This window comes from Eptatretus burgeri, chromosome 5, assembly GCF_056783735.1.
Source record: "Eptatretus burgeri isolate ZD-2024b chromosome 5, Ebu_testis_v1, whole genome shotgun sequence".
Lineage (NCBI taxonomy): Eukaryota > Metazoa > Chordata > Myxini > Myxiniformes > Myxinidae > Eptatretus > Eptatretus burgeri.
In genome coordinates, this window is record NC_140965.1 from 122,579,582 (window position 1) to 122,601,430 (window position 21,849).

Consider the following 21,849-nt stretch of genomic DNA (forward strand, 5'->3'; position numbering starts at 1 on the left):
TAAATGTCGACTCAACCAAACGAGGCCAGGATTGTGGGAGGGGGGAAAATGGACACTGGACATAACCATTCCAAAAGTGATACATATCCAACCCATCCTCCAAATCAACTGACAAGTATGAGAACAATTTAATAACATGGATGGATTTTAATCCATTCCAAAATAACACAATATTTAAAACATTAAGTTTTTTTTTCTTGTTTAAACGATAATCGCATCAACATTTCTGCACATGATATGTGGTAATCCACATTGTGGACTTAGACAAAAGCCAGGCTTGAGGTGGGGAGGGAGGGGTAGAATGTACCATAAACCAAATTTAATAACATACTGGAGATGGATTTAATCCTTACCAAAATAACAAAATATGTGAAACATTAAGCCTTTTATTATTTACAAAAAACATTGCAGAAACAAGAAGAAAAAAAAACATTTTAAGAAAAATGTAAAAAAAACAGAGGGACAAGCCGGTAGGCGACATGGGTGGTCGCTACATAATTGCATACTAGTCATAGTTTTTGACGGATGGGGCTGAAATTTTTTGACAAAGAGGTTGATTATAGTGCGCATAAAAGCACGAAAGGCGATTTTTGAAAAAAAATTTTTTTTACGATTTTCAAAAATTTCAAAGTCCCGTTGCTAGGCAACGTGGCATCCATAGCAACGGTGCTCAAAAGCATACAACTAGATCCTGATATGAACCTACCTGTCAAATTTCATCAAAATCGGGTGACTCCTCTGGCCTCCAGAGCTGTCCATTACATACAAACATACAAGCCGGTAGACAACATGGGTGGTCACTACATAATTGCATACTAGTCATAGTTTTTGACGGATCGGGCTGAAATTTTTTGACAAAGAGTGTGATTATAGTGCGCATAAAAGCCTGGAAGCCGATTTTTGATTTTCGAAAAATAATTTTTTGGGGATTTTTTAAAAATTTCAAAGTCCCGTTGCTAGGCAATGGTGGTGTCCGTAGCAACGGTGCTCAAAAGCATACAACTAGATCCTGGTATGAACCTACCTGTCAAGTTTCATCAAAATCTGTTGACTCCTCTGGCCTCCAGAGCTGTCCATTACATATAAACATACAGACAGACGGAAAAACTGAGAATAAGGGTCCAGTCCAGCGACCACCCAACATACATACATACTAACAGATGGAAAACCTGAGAATAAGGGTAGTCTCGCGACCACCCAATGAAATCTCAAAAAAAAACAACCACCGAAAAGGTGGGAATGACAGCACATTACGATTCCACAACATGACACGGCAATCCTTTTATGGATTACCATCACGACATGTCATGACATTTTACTTTTGTTGTGGGATTGTGATGGAACAACGTCAAAATATGTTGTGATGCAAAACCAGAAGAGGATTGTGGTGTCGTATTGTGGCCAGAAAATAAAAATGTCTGCTGAATCACTCATCTTCCTTAAATGGCAAAGGTTTTCAGTTTGTACATCTTATAGTTCAAAAGATAACTATGTGAGGCATGTACTCATTTACACAGCAAATCATCTACAATCCATTTCATGTATGAATACAATCCCAAGTAGGCCATCGGTATAGGTCAGATTTTTTGGTACTTAATCAACCGGCTTGACACAAAGCCACAAGAGGTCTCATATGAAAGATGGGGATCTCAGTAACTCATTTTGCCCTGTTGTCCTCATTTTTTGGTGTACGGCCCATGAAATATTCACACCTGAAAGATACCCCCATTAGAAAATTTTGACCATTTCCGAAAATCAGTGAATTAGCCAGAACTACAAAGCAATGCGCCCTATTTTTACATGATTGGTATTGAAATGTGCAGAATGAACAGGGGAATACTACGAGTTGCTTAATGGAATACTTCGACATAAATATATGTACATTGAAGTGCTTTTAATAGAAAAAAAAGACGTAATTTCCGGACCGCTAACTTCGAAAATCATCAACTACAGAAACAAACATCTGCCAATTGTCATATTTTTTCTATATTTTATATGTGTTCAGTTTACCATATCAATATAATGAGAATATTTTGAAACAAATTTCTACTAGCAAATTATACGATATAGTGACTGAAGTTTGCACAAGTGATGTGATAACTATATGTTACACCAATACACATTGTTCTACGAGAAATGAACTAAAACATATATTTTGAGCGAGTGTCCTCGATTTGTTCAACAATCACTGTCCGTGTCATTTTTGTCACCATGTGACAGTTCATTGCCACACTGCCTGTCACTGGTGGCACACATGCACTCGTAAGTGCAAGGCAAACTGTCTTGTGAGCAGCTGCAGCAGTTGGTACATGGTTCACTTCCATGGCATGAACACACAAGACCATCTAACATCTCCGCTGATGTGGGTCCATCAAACAATGTGGGATGTGGCACACCTTCTCCTCTGTACCATCCACGACCCTCTGGTGTGGGAATTTCTGGATTTGCCAGGTGGGCATTCATCCATACTCGGGTTTGGTGAACGGATCTTTTTCACATGTTCGAGAAAAGCTGGTTCAGACGGAGGCAACTTATGCACTGGGACATCTTTGGTCGCTGCAAGTTTCTCTTGAAGATCATTCAAATTTGTGTGTGCATCCATATATTTTCCTTGAGAATCATACATTGCACTGACAAAATGTCTTGAAGCAGCCACTGCCTCCTGGAGATCGTCAGTGGTGAGGACTTCGAGGTGTGGACCATTATTCTGAAGATGCAGTGTCTTCATAGCTTTCCATGCTTTCTTTTTACCATAGCCGAAGAATGCTGATACAGAGTCACATCCTGTCAGGGCATGAAACGCAGGAAGCCGGGTACACATTTCTGGAAGCAAGCTGTAACATATCTGATGTTCCGGGATAAGCTTGCATCCTGCTGATGTTCTTTTCTCTATCCAAATTTTGGCAGTGCCCCGTAACTGTGGAAAGTAGTGGACTGCTAAGACAAGCACATCAGTGTCTGCTGATTTGATTGTAATTGACCCACGCACATTGTTACGTCTGAACTCATCATCGGCATGCTTCACATGAAGAAATATCCGAGAATCTGCCTCTTCCTGCATTGATGCGAGTTGACTGTCATGATACATTCCTGCAGATGAAAGGCATGCTGTAAGCGAACCATCAGAGAAGCCACCAGCCAAATAGATCCGCTTTTCTTGGTGATCTGAAAGTTATTTTGCTGCTGGTGCATGTTGCATGACGTGACTACAGATGAAGTGTGTCAAGGTGGATTTGTTTGATGATAGAGCCATGAATTTCGTCCATTGTGGTACTGGGCGTCCAGCAATACTTGGTAGCTTCGGGATCCACCAGCAACAGCAAGGCATCTCGTTCTTTCGTCTGTCTTCACAGAATTGACATCATCATATTGGTCGAAGACGTCGATGCAGGTGTCGTGTGTTTTGATGCAATGAAGCAACTGGTTTAGGGAACACTGCGCCAAGTGACCAAACGTAGCACCATTTCCATCCAGGATATGGAGTTCAGCCATAGCATCCCTGATGTACATGCTGTGATGTTGGTTATCACTGGCAGTATTTTCGTGCTCTTCATCAACTTGGCCCTCGAGAATATGCCATAGTTCTGCTTTGGTGTTCTTCCGTGGAGCTCCATCTTCATAAAAGATAGATGTCGGAACAGACGTAATGGGATAGCTCAGGACGTGCTTCATGTTCGGGTCAGGGCGGACTTGAGTCAATAGCAAAGCACGGCGGAAAACCATTTCCGGGTTGAATGCAACCAATGCTTTCTGACCAAAAATCAGGATTTTTGTTTTCTTTTTGGAAATCGAAAACGTTTTGTTTGGATTTTGCGATTGGCTGGTACATTCTTCTCTGCCCCCCAGTGCAAAGAGATTCTGTGATGTACTCTTCCATCTGTCTTTTCCCCAGGTCGTGGACAGACAACAAGGATTTCTGAATATCCTTGGAAGCGATGACAGCAGACGGGTGTATCCTTCAAATGTGAATATTTCATGGACCGCACACCAAAATATGAGGACAACAGGGCTAAATGTGTTACTGAGATCACCCTCTTTCATAGGAGACCTGTTTTAGCTTTGTGTCAAGCAGGTTGATTAAACTCCTAAAATATAGCCCTTTATCGAGGTTTACCGCTGGCCTAAAGTGTGCAGTTCACAAATAGATTCACGTGGTTTAACATTTTCTGCACATGAGGTGAGGAAATATTAAAGAGTAAAAAATAAATCTGTGAAGCCCACAAACAGTACAGATTTCCTTCCTTCTGGAATAGATTTCTTTTGAAAATCTTGCCTTCAACATCCAAAGATAAAACTATTGATTTAAAACTTAATGTCAAAACTCAAACGTGAATCGATGTCAAAACTCTCGGGGCGGTTCAAGGTTAGGGTGGACTGGTACGTGCTGGGAGGCAGGTAAAACTTTTCATTTCAATGCTGTAAGTTTGTGCAAGGATATTGTCGACACTGAACAACTTTGAAAAAGAAGCGATATTAATGCTGGGGAAGGCATCCTGAGTAAAACCAAGATATCATCACGTGCCGAGGTACAACATTAAGCTACCTGTGAAGTTGAACCCAAAACAAACTGGAATTCCTGTGAGATCGTTCGTATATGATTCACAATACGTGATTTTCGAAATGATGTATGAATGCTAAACGAGACCTTTTGCGTATGCACTGTGTGTGGGTGTTTACACTGATTTGGTTCGGATCGCAGGGAATGGACACACACACACACACACACACACACACACACACACACACACACACACACACACACACACACACACACACACACACACACACACACACACACACACGCACACGCACGACTGAAGTATGAGTATAGTTTTCCTTTTTTAATCCTTACCCTTTGGGATAAATGATAAATGTTGTCAGGAATTTGCCCATTACCTTGTGCAGGCCTTACCGCTGTTCCTTCAGCATCTTCCTTCGTTACAGGCTTCAGTGTATCTACCACGGAGATGTAGCCAAGACGCCGTGAAATCGCCAGGGCTGTGTTACCATTCTGCATGAAAAGAAAATGCTTCTGTTTGAACATGAGCAGGTGCCCACACTTGTATGTGTAAAACAAAGTATTTAGAAGTGGGGAAGGGACAACAAATACAATAAATAACACAATAACCATATTAAAACAACAATAACAATCCTGACAGCAATAATTTTATAATATAGTTATAGTGGTGGTGAGGACACTACACTGGAGTCTTGGAATGAGAGTTCCACGTCCATCTGAAGGACTTGGATTCTACATTTTTCAAGCACAAGCGAAATTGCCAAGTTGCTGAAGGAAACTGTTGGTAAGAAAGTCCAGCTGTCTCAGGAACAACATTTAGACAGGTGGGATGGTTAACATGATCATTCAGCTTTGAGTACCTCATCTGAGTTTGATTGTAAAAACTGACTATGAACAGTCATACTTGTGCTTTGCTGTCAAGACATTGCATCAAATAGTGACCAGGTGGGGGGTCCTTTACGGGGAACATTAACATTCGTTGCTAATTTGCTTAATTTTTTGTTTACTGTGTGGTTTGTGGCCTTGGAGGTGTTTTCGCGTCTCTTGTCTAATCTTTCTACTCCTGCCCTCTCACCTCTCTCTCCATCCATTGTCCCTTGAGGTCTCACACATTCTGCCAAAAACCCTTTCCGTGTTCCCACCTCAACTTTAAACTCAATGCTCACCTCCGTTCCTTCATTAACCCGTCTTTTCTCGTTTGGAAATTCTCTTCTTGCGTCCATTGTCTTGAGCTCTTCGCAAGAGCCTTTCAAGTCCGTTCTCCCCTCAGGGCCTCTTCCATTTCCACGAGTGAGCATTACTACACCCACCCAAGACCCTTCTCACCCTTCTCCTTCAATAACCTTTCATTGTGCTGTGATTCATCCATAATTGTTGTCATCCCACCATTATCCCTGTGCCCCAGTTTGTCATTCATTACCCCAGATCCATTGCCTGCTGTCGTTATGCTCTGCCACAAGCCTCAATATTTGTTGATAAAAATTAATTTTGGAAGGGAGCTGTAAAAACAATTGGATTATTCTGTACTAACAGATAAATATTCATCAATTAACTTCATCAAGTCTGTTATTTCAGTTATTTCAGCAAGTCATCCGAGAATAAAGGAAAAGAGCACCAACAAAGGTAAAACTTCAAAACTGTTCATTTTCAAGTTCAATTAAACAATCATTCACATAAAGGTAAAAATTATTAATCAAGAGCAAATTCCACCGGTCGCTCAACAGAGAAATCCAACTCTGGTTTTCCAGATCCAATTTTGAAAAATATGTTTTTAAAATATGAACTCATATTGAAACAAACATCTTTAGGTTACTTTTTGTCAAGGAAACAGATGCTGACATTATTTAGATGATTTTAGCCTGAAATCCTGTTTGGAACCAAGCTTTCCTGCTCCATATTTTCACTCTAATTCATTCATTTTGTTGCTGTTAGAGTTGACATTCTGACCAGTTTATGTAATCACATAAGTCTCCTTCACACTGTGGTGTGATTTGTTTTAAAGAACAAAAAAATTAATAACCGTAACCATAACCGTAACCGTAACCCTTATTTTTCCTCCAATTCCTTCAGGTTTGTTCAGATTTGACATTCTGACCAATTCAGGTAATCACAGCAATCCGCTTCACACTGTTAAACAATTATTATTATTATTTTTTTTTTACATCAAATGTGAAAAACTCTCATCGTTACCCGAACAGCTCGGAGACCGCTGTGCATTTGATTCCCGATATGCTGTGGCGCACGGATTTTAACATGTCCTCAGGATAGCATTTACAGTTAAACATACCAAATGTCGAGGTTCTATCTCAAATAATAATGGTGATATGGAAGGCATTATGTCAGCCAATCAGAAGTGAGATATAATTGTTAATTACTTACGAAACCTTTAGATTTCGTAAGTATATTGATCACTTCCGTTTCTGTTTGTTTGTTTGTTTGTTTGTGTGTTTGTGTGTTTGTGTGTTTGTTTGTAGGCAGGATAACTCGAGAACGGAAGAAGCTACCAATGTCAAATTACACCACGTGATTCAGGAGGGTTATGGCAAGCGCTGATTAGATTTTGGTCAAAATCGGTCAAAGGTCAAGGTTACAGTGAGGTCAAACATCCAAAACATTCGATTTTTGATGGTTTGGTACAGAATCATCGTAGAAACTTCTGGTTTGCGTCGCGACCTTCTCTCAAGACAGCTTTTATTAGACAAGGTCAGAGGTCAAGTTGACGATTTCGTAAGTACCAGTCTATGACTGCTTGTTACTTACGAAATCTAAAGATTTCGTAAGTATATTGATGACTTCCGTTTCTGTTTGTTTGTTTGTTTGTTTGTAGGCACGATAACTCGGGAACAGAAGAAGCTACCAATGTCAATTTACACCAGGTGATTCAGGAGGCTGATGGCTAGTGCTGAGTAGATTTTGGTCAAAATCGGTCAAAGGTCAAGGTCACAGTGAGGTCAAACATAATTCCGTAAATTCATGTGGAGAAATGGAGTATTTTTGCTTCGCTCGACGTTACGAGTTCATTTTAACTTCGATTTTAAATTTGTCTTCGGTTTTTGCGATCGCTTAAAACTCGGTTGTCGAAATTCTGGTAAAAAAAAATCGGATGTTTTGGAGACATTTTCAGATTGTATAAAAAATATTTCACTCGACGAGTCATGGGTCGTCCCATGATGCAGTGCGCTCGAGCAGACGAGTCGTTGGGTGACGTTAAGGTTTTGCGTGGAGAAATGGAGATTTTTGCTTCGCTCGACGTTACGAGTTCGTTTTAACTTCGATTTTAATTTTGTCTTCGGTTTTTGCGATCGCTTGGGACGCTTAAAACTCGGTTGTCGAAATTCTGGAACAGCGATGAATAACTGATATATATATATATATATATATATATATATATATATATATATATATATATATATATATATATATATATATATATATATATATATATATATATAAAAAATAATAAGTCTTTTATCAGATTCTTCTGAAAAGTAATACACCGATTATCTGCCATATCCTGCTGGTACTGAATCACTTTTTTTTAAAAACAAAAACAAAAAAATGGAATTTTTATAAGAAATATGGTTTTTGTCTGGGACTCATTATCTGCAAACCAGTGTAAAATCGTAGACCACAATGAATTCAGAATTCAAGCTCCCCTTGGGCTTCTGACTGTTTCATGCTTTATTTAGACAAGGTCAGAGGTCAAGTTGACGATTTCGTAACTACCAGTCTATGACTGTTTGTTTGTTACTTACAAAATCTAAAGATTTCATAAGTATATTGATGACTTCCGTTTCTGTTTGTTTGTTTGTTTGTAGGCACGATAACTCGAGAACGGAAGAAGCAACCAATGTCAAATTACACCACGTGATTCAGGATGGTGATGGCTAGTGCTGATTAGATTTTGGTTAAAATCGGTCTAAGGTCAAGGTCACAGTGAGGTCAAATATTTGATTTTTGATGGTTTGGTACAGATAACTCGAGAACGGAAGAAGCTACCAACGTCAAATTACACCACGTGATTCAGGATGGTGATGGCTCACGCTGATTAGATTTTGGTCAAAATCGGTCTAAGGTCAAGGTCACAGTGAGGTCAAACATCCAAAAAATGATAACTCGAGAACGGAAGAAGCTACCAATGTCAAATTACACCACGTGATTCAGGAGGGTGATGGCTAGCGCTGATTAGATTTTGGTCAAAATCGGTCAAAGATAAAGGTCACAGTGAGGTCAAACATAATTCCGTAAATTCACGTGGAGAAATGGAGTATTTTTGCTTCGCTCGACGTTACAAGTTCGTTTTAACTTCGATTTTAATTTTGTCTTCGGTTTTTGCGATCGCTTCGGACGCTTAAAACTCGGTTGTCGAAATTCTGGTAAAAATCGGATGTTTTGGAGACGTTTTGAGATTGTATAAAAAATATTTCACTCGACGCGTCACGGGTCGTCCCATGATGCAGTGCGCTCGAGCAGATGCGTCGTTGAGTTACGTTAAGGTATAATTGCGTGGAGAAATGGAGATTTTTGCTTCGGTCGACATTACGATTTTTGATGGTTTGATACAGAATCATCGTTAAAACTTCTGGTTTGCGTCGCTACCTTCTCGAGAGACAGCTTTTATTAGACAAGGTCAGAGGTCAAGTTGACGATTTCGTAAGTACCATTCTATGACTGTTTGTTTGTTTGTTTGTTTGTTTGTTTGTTTGTAGGCACGATAACTCGAGAATGGAAGAAGCTACCAATGTCAAATTACACCACGTGATTCAGGATGGTGATGGCTAGCGCTGATTAGATTTTGGTCAAAATCGGTCAAAGGTCAAGGTCACAGTGAGGTCAAGCATCCAAAGAAAAGTTATAAGTCGAGAACGGAAGAAGCTACCAATGTCAAATTACACCACGTGATTCAGGATGGTGATGGCTAGCGCTGATTAGATTTTGGTCAAAATCGGTCAAAGGTCAAGGTCACAGTGAGGTCAAACATTCAATTTTTGATGGTTTGGTACAGAATCATCGTAGAAACATCTGGGTTGCGTCGCTACCTTCTCTGGAGACAGCTTTTATGAGACAAAGTCAGAGGTCAAGTTGATTTCGTAAGTACCAGTCTATGACTGCTTGTTTTTAATTGTTTTTTTTTTTTCCATAAAACGCAAAGTAATGCCGAACTTGTTGATATGAATGTCTAAATAATAGTCTTTTTTTCATGTTTACAAGTACAACGATGTAAAGTATGTTACCATGTTTATTAAACATATTTTTCAACATAGTTTACTTTAAGAAAGATGGCTTAAGGCAGCGTATAAATAGATGACTCGTTTACACTTTCTTCTTACATTACAAAACCTCATTCTTATTACTATCCAGAAAATATCCCTTATTTTTGTGCAGCACTGAAAACTAGTGTTGATAGGGTCTAAAGATAAGCCATTTGGTCTTCACGTTTAAAGTTACAGTGGAAAATCGATACAACGCTAAGCGTTATAGCGCTTGTACTGATATAACGCTCATACACCTTGGACCCCAAAAAATACTACTACAGTCAACCCCCGCGTCATCGCGGTTCAACTATCGCGCCCCCGGTTCATCGCGGGTTTTCCCTTGGAACGTAACTAATTTTTTTCTGCGGATTCCCCCGGTACATCGCGGTAATAATATGTAAAATATAAATTATTTAAGCAATAAGTTATAACACGTGGTGCTCGACCAGTCACACAACGCACGAGCCAAAGTTTCGCTTGTGAACTTCGAATATTTTCTACGTTTTTTTCTCCAAGCACCACGATGCCGCCCTAACGCCCTGCACCTTCTGAGGCTTCTGGCAAGGAACCGAAGCGCCAGAGGAAGGTCCTGGGATGCTCCAGGAGAAGGTTAAGGTTAAGGTGCTCGATATACTGTATGCTTCAGGAAGGAAAAAAGGTTTGCCGCCGTTGGATGAGCACTGCTCAGACCCAGCACCTCAAAACCGACCAGACCAAACTAGTCGATCTCCGGCACCTCAAACTAAATCACTGCCAAACTGACCAGACCAGACTAGTCGATCTATGGCACCTCAAACCCAATCACTGCCAAACCGACCAGACCAGACTAGTCGATCTCAGGCACCTCAAACCCAATCACTCCCAAACCGATCAGACTAGACGAGTCGATTTTTGGGGGAGGCGTCCATTCATCGCGGATTTTCACTTAGTGCGGGGAGGTTTGGAACGTAACCCCCACGAGAAACGGGGGATTACTGTATTTCATGTTTAAAGGCAAAAAAGTGAGAAAATAGAGACAAAGTTAGTCCAAAATAGCACTAAGTGGCGAAAAAAATTCAAGCTGTCATCGCTCTGTGTTGAGTTGACATGTGGTGTGAAAATACTCACGAGGTGTCATCTTCTCGCACCTTTCCCGTATAAATGCGAAGATGAGATGAACAAAATCAATTAAATTCAAATCGTCATCACATCCGTATCTCCTGTAACTCACGTTCATGTTCCCTTCTAACACCATACAACCCAGTACACAACGTAAGTACAGTACTGTATTGTACAAGATTAACTAATGTTCGCGTGCTCTACCGCCCACATCCTTTTGGAAGAGTTGTCAACAACTTAAATCTAAGCTCCCGTTACATCTCCTGTACCAATTCTTCGACATCTTCATCACCTACCAGCTGAGAAATCTTCAAATTTGTTAGTTTTGTTTGCTCTGTTCAGTTCAGCGCCGCCATGCCGAAGCGGAAGTGTTATTCCATAGAGGAGAAGCTACACATAATTAAACGGATACGGAATGGTGAAACTCAAGCGACCATCAGCAAGGATACAGGCATCGCCGGTTCAACTCTAAGAGGATGGTCGAAGGATGAAGAGAACATCAAGAGCTTCATCGTCACTGTCAACTCCAATGAAGGGATGAAGAAGAAGAGAGTAAAGCTTGGGAAGGATCAGGAGTTGGACGAGGAACTATTCAATTGGTTCTGTAAGTCTAGAGAGCTTGACATACCCATCTCAGGCACCATCCTCCTTCATCAGGCCAAGAAGATCAACAACGATCTTCACAAGTAAGAGAGAGGTGAAGATGCTGACTACAGCTTAACTAGGGGGTGGCTGCAACGCTGGCAGGATCGACATGGGGTCCACATGAACCAACAACATGGAGAGGCCAAGTCTGCAGACCTTGAATCTGCCAATAAATACCTCTCTGTCTTCAATGAACTAATCGAAGGCAACAACTTCACAGAAGACCAGGTTTTCAATGCAGATGAAACTGGTCTGTACTACAAGACCCCTCCAGACAGAACTATGGACCTGGATGACAACCCATCAAGAAAGACTGGACACAAGAAGCCAAAGGACAAAGTCAGCCTCCTTCTTTGTGCCAACAGGTCAGGGTCTCGGAAGATGACCCCGTTGGTCATCGGGAAGTCACCAAACCCCAGGTGTCTACACCATGTCAACAGATCCCTCCTTTCCTGCATTTACACCAACACCAGGAAGGCTTGGATGACAGGAGCCCATTTCAAGGACTGGTTCTTCCAGAGGTTCTGCCCTGCTGTGCGGAAGCACCTGAGAAAGCTTGGGCAAGAAGAGAAAGCTATCCTCCTCATTGACAACGCCCCATCTCATCCATCAGGAGACATCTTAAAGTCCAAGGATGGGAAGATCTTCGCTTCCTTTATGCCCAAGAACACCACCAGCAAGATCCAGCCTTTGGACCAGGGGGTCATCAACTGTTTCAAGCTATTCTACAAAGATCAATTATGCGAAGCTATGGCCAGGGAGCAGAAAGAGATGACCATCTTCCTCAAGGCCATGGACGTTAAGAAGACGATGGAGTTTGCAGGGCCAGCCTGGGAGAAGGTCACCAAGGACACCATCATTAACTGCTGGAGGAAAGGCCTAAGTCCTCCCAAGTCTGATAATGAAGAAGACTTCATTGGGTTCTCCAAGGAGGAGGTGGGCAGGTCTGCCATCACGGCCCTCAACCTTGTCCCTGGCACATCAGCTCTTGATGCTCTCCAGGCCTGGGTTGATCAAGAAGAAAGAGACCTAGCTGAAGAACTGTTCAGAGAAGAACAGCTGACAACTGGAGAGGAAGAGGAACCCCTAGAGGAGTCGGAAGAAGAAGAGGCACCAGTTGAACCTCTCCCCCAGCCTCTCCACTCCAAAGCTGAACAGTCTTTCCTTTATGGTCTTCGTTGGTTGGAGTCCTTGGATGAGCAGGAATGCCCCAATCTTCGTTTGAAGATACACCAGGTTAAAATCCTTCTGGATGACACCCGAAGACTCTCAAGAGCATTCATGAAACCAACCAAGATCACCGATTTCTTCAAGAAATAAATTCCGAATTCTTCAAGATATAAATTCCGTATCCGTTTTGTGATTAAGGAAGCGTAAAATATTTCACCGATTTATGTGATAATGTACATTTTGTATTTATAATTTTGTAAGTAACGTTCGATTGTACATTAAAAAAACTAGAACGGGCACTCAGTAGAACGCATACCTTCGCCAACGCGACATTTCCCCCCCCCCCAGAAACCGTTGATTGTGAGGGTATTTAATCCCATACCACATCTGCCATCTCATATGTGTTATGATGGCTTAAAAACATTAAATTTCCTGCTGTTTGACACTGATTCGCGTGCATTGTACAATTTCTGTATGAACTCCCTGACCTTTTTGGGTGTCGGTGTCAAGTCAATCTGATGACAACTGGTCACATTATAAGAAATTATTTTCTGGCATTTTAGGGGCATTTAGCACACACGAGTTTCTGTTTTTCTAAATAAGTTATTTATTGTGAAAAAACAAACATTAATTGAACAATTAAAACAGTTAATTGTTTTGTATTATTTGAGAACAACTGAGAAACTACCAATGCACGGTTCATACAAAAATTAATCCTGCAAAAGTAAAATGCCCAAACTGGTAACCAAAGGGACATATTATCCTGAAAAGGACGCATAAGACGCAAAAAGCACTAACCCTAACAAATCGTCTGGACTAACTACGTACATCATTTGACAAAACACGAAACATGGAAGAATAAAGTCACTGTCAAATATTACACATCTCAGGATAGGGAATTGAATTCTAAACATTTTGAATCTACTTACATGCAAATTGTATAAGAATTGACCGCGTTATGATAATAAAGGTCGTTGACCCCCCTGGCCTTTGACCCAAACTGCTAACAAAGGTAATGACGTCATTGTGTCATATCGTATATCACAAGATTGGGCATTGAATTCACAACATGTTGGCATTGGTTGCATGCAAATTGGATAAAAATCGACCGCACTATGGCAAAATGGTGATTTTGACCTTTTCATGACCTCGACCTTGACCTTTGTACTCTTAATTTTGCAATTGGTATTAGAGTGTGGGGAACAGAACAGTCAACATTTTGGTGTTGGTTTCATGCAAATCGGATAAGAATTGACCGTGTTATGACTAAAACCGCACACTTTGCAATGTCGTGACCCCCCCTGACCTTTGACTCCCAACCGCTAATAAGGGTTATTACGTCATTGTGTCACGTCACATATCACAAGATGGGGCATTGAATTCTGAACATTTTGACATTAGTTTCATGCAAATTGGATACAAATTGACCGCGCGATGGTAAAAAGACGATTTTGACCTTTTCATGACCTTGACCTTTGACCCGATCGCTCCCAAAATCTAATGAAATGTTCCTCGGATAATAACCAATCATCCCACCAAATTTGCTGCGATTCAGTTCAATACTTTTGGAGTTATGCGAATAACAAACAAACAAACACATATTCACAAATAAATAAATACACAGTGATCAAAACATAACCTTCGCAACAAAGTTTGCGAAGGTAATAAAATATATTCTGTATGCATTCAATTCCTGTGTTTATTTCTTGTTTAAAAAAAAGAAAAGAAAATAACTTGACCGCTTCATCATCAACCCCAACAATCCAAGATGGCGGACGTACATGTCCACGTGTTTTGGCTCTGGTTTGTATGTAATATAAAATATTTTTCACTGCATCAGTATAGCGCTGTATCATTTATAACGCCCTAGTCGCTTTGGACCCCACCGGTGAGCGTTATATCGATTTTCCACTGTACTTGGTGAGTCATTAAAAGTGCTCTTTGAAAGAACAGAATACGTTTTGGATTGCGCGCCATTACACGAAGGTACGACGTCTGAGTTTAATATGTCCGAAAATCTGGAACATCGGTTGGAGTTATTTTCATTTTCCCACTTGTTTAATTGTTTAAATGCAGGACAGTGCAGGATTGTTTAATTCTGTCTGTTAATCCTTTATAATCAACTTCTTCATGGTTGCACGGCCCAATAATTTTCATGGGAAACCAATTAGGCCTGGTTACTGTACGTGTGGGTGCTTGCTGCTGAACACTAAAGGCTTTATACTGTACACTATTCCTTCCACTGTACCCTAAAAGCATTCATGTACACTTTTTACTTCTACTGTACCATAAAAGTTTTACTGTACACTAAATTTTGCCAGACTCGAGACTTGACATTCAAAGTCCGAGTCCTGAAGAGTCGAGTGCGAGTCTGAGCCCCCCAAAAAGTGGACTTGAGTCCAACATCACTGATAAACATTGTGGACCACACTCAGCCACAGCCAACCAAAGTCCAAACTGGACCACACTCAAACTAGACCACACACCCACTCACTCGAGACTTGACATTCAAAGTCCGAGTCCTGAAGAGTTGAGTGCGAGTCTGAGCCCCCCAAAAAGTGGACTCTAGTCCTACATCACATGTATGATAAACATACAAACATACAAACGAAAGACACAAACCGACATATGATAGAAATTTTCAATATTCCTCATAACAAAGAGACAGATAGAATGAAAAAAAAAAAAAATCACTCGTAGAGTGACACTTGGTGAAATGGAACGGCACCCGGTCGAGCGCATACCTCCACCAGGCTGGACAGTTTACATTTTGTATCCACTGACAGGTCAGATCTGAATATGGTCCTTAACCAAAGACAAATCAGCTTGTTCTTGTCATCTAACCAACTCATCCACCTAGTTTTGTCATAACTTGTCCACAACCTTTTGAGATATCATGCGATACATAGTTTTTGGCCCCATCTCTCAATGGTAATGAATCACTTTAAAAATTCTCATATCCAGATCCTGATTCGAATTTTCACCAAAGTTGAATCAATTAGTCCTTTTCACACACCCAACCTGTCCACCAAGTTTCATCTGAATACATCTATAACCTTTTGAGATATTGTGCTACATATCGTGTTCGGCCCTATCTCTCAATGGTGAAGAATTAATTTAAAAATGCTCAGCTCCAGATTTGGATCTTCAGCAAAATCGAATCAATTAGTCCTTGTCGCACACCCAACATATCCACCAAGTTTAATCCGAATCCATCCATAACCTTATGAGATATCATGCAATATCATTTATGGCCCGATCTCTCAATGATGAAGAATCACTTCAAAAGTTATCTGATCCCGATCCAGATTTGGCATTCCGACCCTTTGGAGGGAGGTGAGGGATCATTCAATGATAGTCATTGATGAAATGATAGTCATTCAAATCCATACTAATAAATGAGTGTGTGTGTGTGTGTGTGTGTGTGTGTGTGTGTGTGTGTGTGTGTGTGTGTGTGTGTGTGTGTGTGTGTGTGTGTGTGTGTGTGTGTGTGTGTGTGTATCCTCCATAACTCCAACACAATGACAGCGTGCAGCCTGAAACTTTGCATGCATACCAAGGGATCTGCAAGGTTGTGTGTGCATGAATTATAATTGGGTGTTTGGGTTAATATGCAATGTTTTCACAAACTTAGGGTAAACCTTCACCAAAATTAAGCATTGCTGTCCTTGGCCAGTCAACTACACACACACACACACACACACACACACACACACACACACACACACACACACACACACACACACACACACACACACACACACACACACACACACACACACACACACACACACACACACACACACACAATTTTTCAGAACGATTGCTTGAAAACTGCAGCCAAAAATCGTGTGACAAACATACAGAAAAACAGAAACAGACAGACAAACGCAACCGACCAATATACTTGGCAAAGCATTTTTTTCACCAAATAATTAACCGACCAAATCAACAAAAAGGGGGGGATGCTAAAGATCGCCATTACGATGCTCAATCTCATTCCAATATGCAATGTTTTCATGGGTGAGTCTGAGTGGCAATCATTCAGAAAGAGATCCACGGAAATAGATGAACCGATTGATGAAAATGATAGTCATTCAAATCCATACTAATAAATGACTGTGTGTGTGTGTGTGTGTGTGTGTGTGTGTGTGTGTGTGTGTGTGTGTGTGTGTGTGTGTGTGTGTGTATCTCCTCCATAACTCCAACACAATGACAGCGTGCAGCCTGAAACTTTGCATGCATACCAAGGGATCTGCAAGGTTGTGTGTGCATGAATTAAAATTGGGTGTTTGGGTTAATTAAAACTCCTAATTTGATGATAATTAACGGCCTTATTTAATTATCTTTTATCAAGGCTCATCCTTGGTCACCTCCCTCTCCCTCACTGGGATCTTAATTCACAATTTTTTTGGCCTGCTCAACAATCTTGAAAAGGCTACAAGGGTTTCTTAATGATAAAGAGCTCAAGTTTTTTTTTTTCATTTGCCTCTTTCATATCATCGATGAACAGGCTTGTTTTGGAAGCAAATGCCAATGCACACTTTCATCTCCCATGAAGAAAAACATGCTTCCGGATTTAAGGCTACTAAAGATCGCCTTGCCCTCATGTTGGGGTCAATGACAGTCAATATTTATTTCAAAAAGGAACAGCATTAAACTGCACAACCTATTGTTATAACAGGAGCAATCAATAAAAGGTCTGTGTCTGTGTTATACAGTGGCATCCTGGACTTGGGCCATCACGATGCTCTCATTCCAATATGCAATGTTTTCACAAATTAGTTGAAAAATTGCTCCCCTCGCTGCAAATCCTCCCCAAGGAAAGTATCATTAATTGGGCTGTATTATTTATTGCAAATAATTAATCGGACATAATCCATAACTTTGCGTGTGTGTTGTGTTGAGTTTTGTGCATCCATCATTTTTACAGGCGTTTCCCCTAGTATGTATATCAAATAAGGTTTTTGGAGCTGGGATGATCTACTGTCATTTTTGAAAGCCACAGCCAACCAAAGTACAAACTTGACCACACTCACCCCTATTTTATACACATCAGTGGCAACATTTCATTCATAACCCACAAACTTCTTCAAATCCAAGTGAACGAATTGGACGTACGGACATGTTTAATCAACCAGCCGTTAATCGCAGTCTGATCCAATGCACCGATGTTCGGAGTGGAAAAACAAACAAACAAAAACTTGAACTTTACTAACTCAGGAATCCACATTTATATTCAACATACCCAGATTTCTTAACAAGTACACGAGTACAAAAGCCAACTGAACATTGTGTGGGGCATCAAACACATTATAATTGGACAATATCAATGTACTCGTGTCTCATTAAGTCAAGAAGAAGTTTTTAAGATTGACATCCTGTAACAAATGAAGGGAATAAATGTAAACCACAATGCTTGGACGAGCATCAGACCAGGTGGGACAGGCTTACGATTCCACCTTGTGGGTTATTTATGAGCCAGATGGATTTTCAACAAACAATTAAACAGCGACAATTTTCCTGAGAATCGCTTGACCTCATAAAGATTACAATCCAAATCCTTAATATTGGGGCAATCAGCTGGATTTGACCCCCCCCCAGGTAATGGGTTTCCAGTTCAGGGTTCCCACTAATAGGTTAGCACTGCAAACCACAATGTAATTGCCTGTTTTCTGATAACACTCACCGTGGTCAGTTCACTCGGCCTTGCTCCATGCTGAAGTAAAGCATTGATGACAAGCGTGTGCCCCTGTTGAGCAGCTTGGTGCAGAGGAGTATAACCACTCTGTCCGTGGGTAATGCAATTTGCATGAGGGAAAGGTAATTCAGACAAGGAGGTGCATCACGACAAATGAAATGGTGTGAAATCATCTGGGTGACATGATAGCATATAAGGTGCATCAAAGTATATAAATCCATAATGCTATTTTATGAATTTAAAACAAATGATGACTTGATGAATAATATCAATGCTGTGATAGGTGTATGCCAGCGATGTTTGGAAAAATTCCTTATAATATTACAATGAGCTAATTGATTTGAGTATGGACCGTACCTTGGTCCTGCTGTTGATCCTTGCAGCATTGCGCAGAAGGAAATTTACCATCTTGATGTTGCCGTAATGACAAGCCACATGCAGAGGGGTGTACCCCATCTATAGATAAACACATTTTGTTCTAGTTACTCTCACAGTGATAACATTTTGAGAACCAATATATGATGGTGGGGATTGGAGAGGTACGATGAGGATGTGCCAGGATTGTACCTTTGTTACAGCATTTCCATCAACTTTGTACTTGAAGAGTACTTCAGCGACACCAACGCAGTCCTCCTGTGCTGCTAGGTGCAGTGGAGTAAGCCCCCCCTTTGGAAAGGAAAATAACAGATGCCCACAACAAAAAATTAACAGAAAGGATGAAAGTAAACAATCAAAATAATTCGTAGTTTCTGCTGTCTGTAAGGAAAGTTTTCGATATCCCATCACGGATTTATAACATTAGATTAGGGCCTGGTGGATAAGGGGAAGGGGAAGTGAGGTTGGAGAGGAAGAAGGGAAAGAACGGCAATGGATGAGAACACTGTTGTGGTGTTAAGGAAGACGAAGGATTGAGGAAGAGTCAAAAATTCCACAATTTTGCAAATGTAATCTGTAGATGGCACCTTCAGAAGAAAGCCAGGACCAATGTAAAGACGATCTTGAACATGATGTAAATGATTTAAGCCTTCCGTTTTTAAGAATGGCTGTCATATTTGAAGCCCTTACCTTCGTGGTGAGACCAGGGTTGGATCTTCGGGCAAGGAGAAGTGCTACCACTTCAGCATGACCTTCCAATGAAGCAAGATGTATTGGTGCAACACCCTGCTGGGTAAGCATGCTGCTATCAGCACCTGCCGCCAGCATGGCCTGCACAGCTTCGACCTGGTTTTTCTTGGAAGCAATGTGAAGTGGCGTGTACCCATTCTGTTGGACATGAAAGCGTGATAAAACCAAATCCCTACTGGAGCGATTCATTGTTTCTATGGTACGTCTCGTCTTGTAGAGCATCTTACTCATTTTTGTAATCTTTCTCTTTCCCTTTACATGTGGGATTAATGGTCAAGATGCACAATAAAACACGTGTACTTAAAAAATAAAACATACTGCATGTGAAAGGTGAACTTGCACTTGAATTGGTGAATTGTATAAGCTGCGTTGGAGTGGGATTATAACCCCTAGCCAAGAAACTGCTTCATCAGAACCGACACTTTGTGCAGAGCATGGCACATTCGACAAGGATTGCACAGTGTGTGCCAAAAAAAAAAGAACCGGTAAAAAAAATCCACATTATCTTTCATTACCTCCTCAAAAGGTGGATGGGGGTTATGTTTTCACCCCTTTCTGTCCGTATGCCTGTGAGCAAGATATCTCAAAAAGTTATATGGATTCGGACAAAACTTGGTGCACAGGTTGGGTTTGTGACGAGGACGAATTGTTTAGATTTTGGAGAGATCCAGATCTGGATCCGCCAATGTTTTTTTTTTTTTAAGTGACTAACATTGAGAGATAGGATCATAAATAATATATAGCACAATATCTCAAAAAGTTGTGGATGGATTTGGCTGAAACTTGGTGGATGAGATGGGTACAGTGGCCTGCAAAAGCTTTCACTCCCTCCAGAGTTTTCACATTTTGATGCCACCTGAGCATATTTCATGAGGCTTTCAAATAAAACTTCATATAAAACATTTTAAACAAGAAAAGGACCAATCAGAGATTGCAGACCCTTACCAGGACTTGTTTAATATGGTTTTTGTGTAGTTTATTTTGTGTGGTGCTTGTGTACTGGAATGTTTTGTAATTAATAGTAGACATAACTAGAACTGCCACTTTATAACTGCTCACAGTGATGACCGGGTACCAAGACGTCCGCTTTAATCGGACACTTGACCCTGACCCATGGTTTATTTTCATTCAAATGAATTCAGAATGGGATTAAAATCAAATGGAAGACCAAATAAGTACAAGCATGGATCTTATCAATTTTTTGTGAATACCCTGGTATCCCTAAGGATTGGGGAACATTTGTGTGAAGTTTCCCCTCGATCTGTCCAGCCGTTCTGGAGAAGAAGATTCTTTTATAGGTTTTATGGTAAATTCAATATGGCTGCCAAACCATGTGACCTATGACATCATGTGTGTGAACATTTTGGTCCTCAAAGATAGGTGGTCATAAGTGAAAAGTTTCTCTCGATCTGTTCAGCCACTTCAGAGAAGAAGATTTTTGAAGGTTTAAAAAAACAAAACAATATGCCTGCCGAATCACGTGACCGATGAAGTCATAAATTTTTTTTTTTTCTGTGGACCATTTTATCCCAAGATAACTCTCAAAAATGTTCATACTGATCGGATGTAGCGTTTTACATATGCAGTTATGGCGTCATAACAAAGGCACCTATGATGTCATAAAAACATTACACTTATTACCCATGAGAAGTACTTGCCATGTGTCGTGTTTAAAAATTTTCCTTGTTGTGGTTTCAGAGACAGAGGTCCAAAGTTTAACCGTTTTTCCAACATGGCTGCCACACCACGTGACCTATGGTGTCATATTTATCAAGAATACATTTTACATGAGTAGTCACTCCTATGGTGAAAATTTTGTCTCAATCCAACAAGTGGTTGTGGAGAAAAGCACTAAAGTACTGTGTGGATAAACAAACAAACAAACAGACAAACAAACGGACCCAAGTGCAATCCCCTCCCCTTCAGAGAAGGTAAAAAAATTCTTAGATAATTGTAAAAACAATGATGAAATCTCAAAAAAAAAAAATAAATAAAAAAACACCAAGCAAGGTAGAATGCCATCATGACATATTTGGACATTTTACTTTTGTTGTGGGATTGTGATGGATGAAGATGAAGAATGAAGAAGATGATTAACCATGAAGAATGACACCACATTAACATGTCACGATATGACACAACAATTCTCTTCTGCTTTAGCATCACAATATCTTTTGAGGTTGTTCCATCACAATCCCACAACAAAAGTAAAATGTCAAAAGACTTTGGAGAAATTTGATCATTTTGTGACGTTCCAGGTATCCACACATTTACTTTTGTGTGAAGTGCATATGTGAGACTTTATTTATCCAAGTCATATATTACAATAAACTGTG

General features: G+C 40.4%; 1 protein-coding gene across 1 annotated transcript in view; it reads right to left on the reverse strand.

Annotated features, from left to right (window-relative positions):
* Positions 1 to 21,849, reverse strand: part of LOC147027264 (ankyrin-3-like) — a 493,469-nt gene that overhangs the window by 287,580 nt on the left and 184,040 nt on the right. The window contains exons 18-22 of the mRNA XM_085883609.1: positions 19,454 to 19,651; positions 18,956 to 19,054; positions 18,746 to 18,844; positions 18,377 to 18,475; positions 4,913 to 5,011 (exon numbers count right to left, since the gene is read on the reverse strand). Coding sequence (XP_085739735.1) covers positions 4,913 to 5,011; positions 18,377 to 18,475; positions 18,746 to 18,844; positions 18,956 to 19,054; positions 19,454 to 19,651 — 594 coding nt within the window. The remainder of the gene's footprint in view (positions 1 to 4,912; positions 5,012 to 18,376; positions 18,476 to 18,745; positions 18,845 to 18,955; positions 19,055 to 19,453; positions 19,652 to 21,849) is intronic.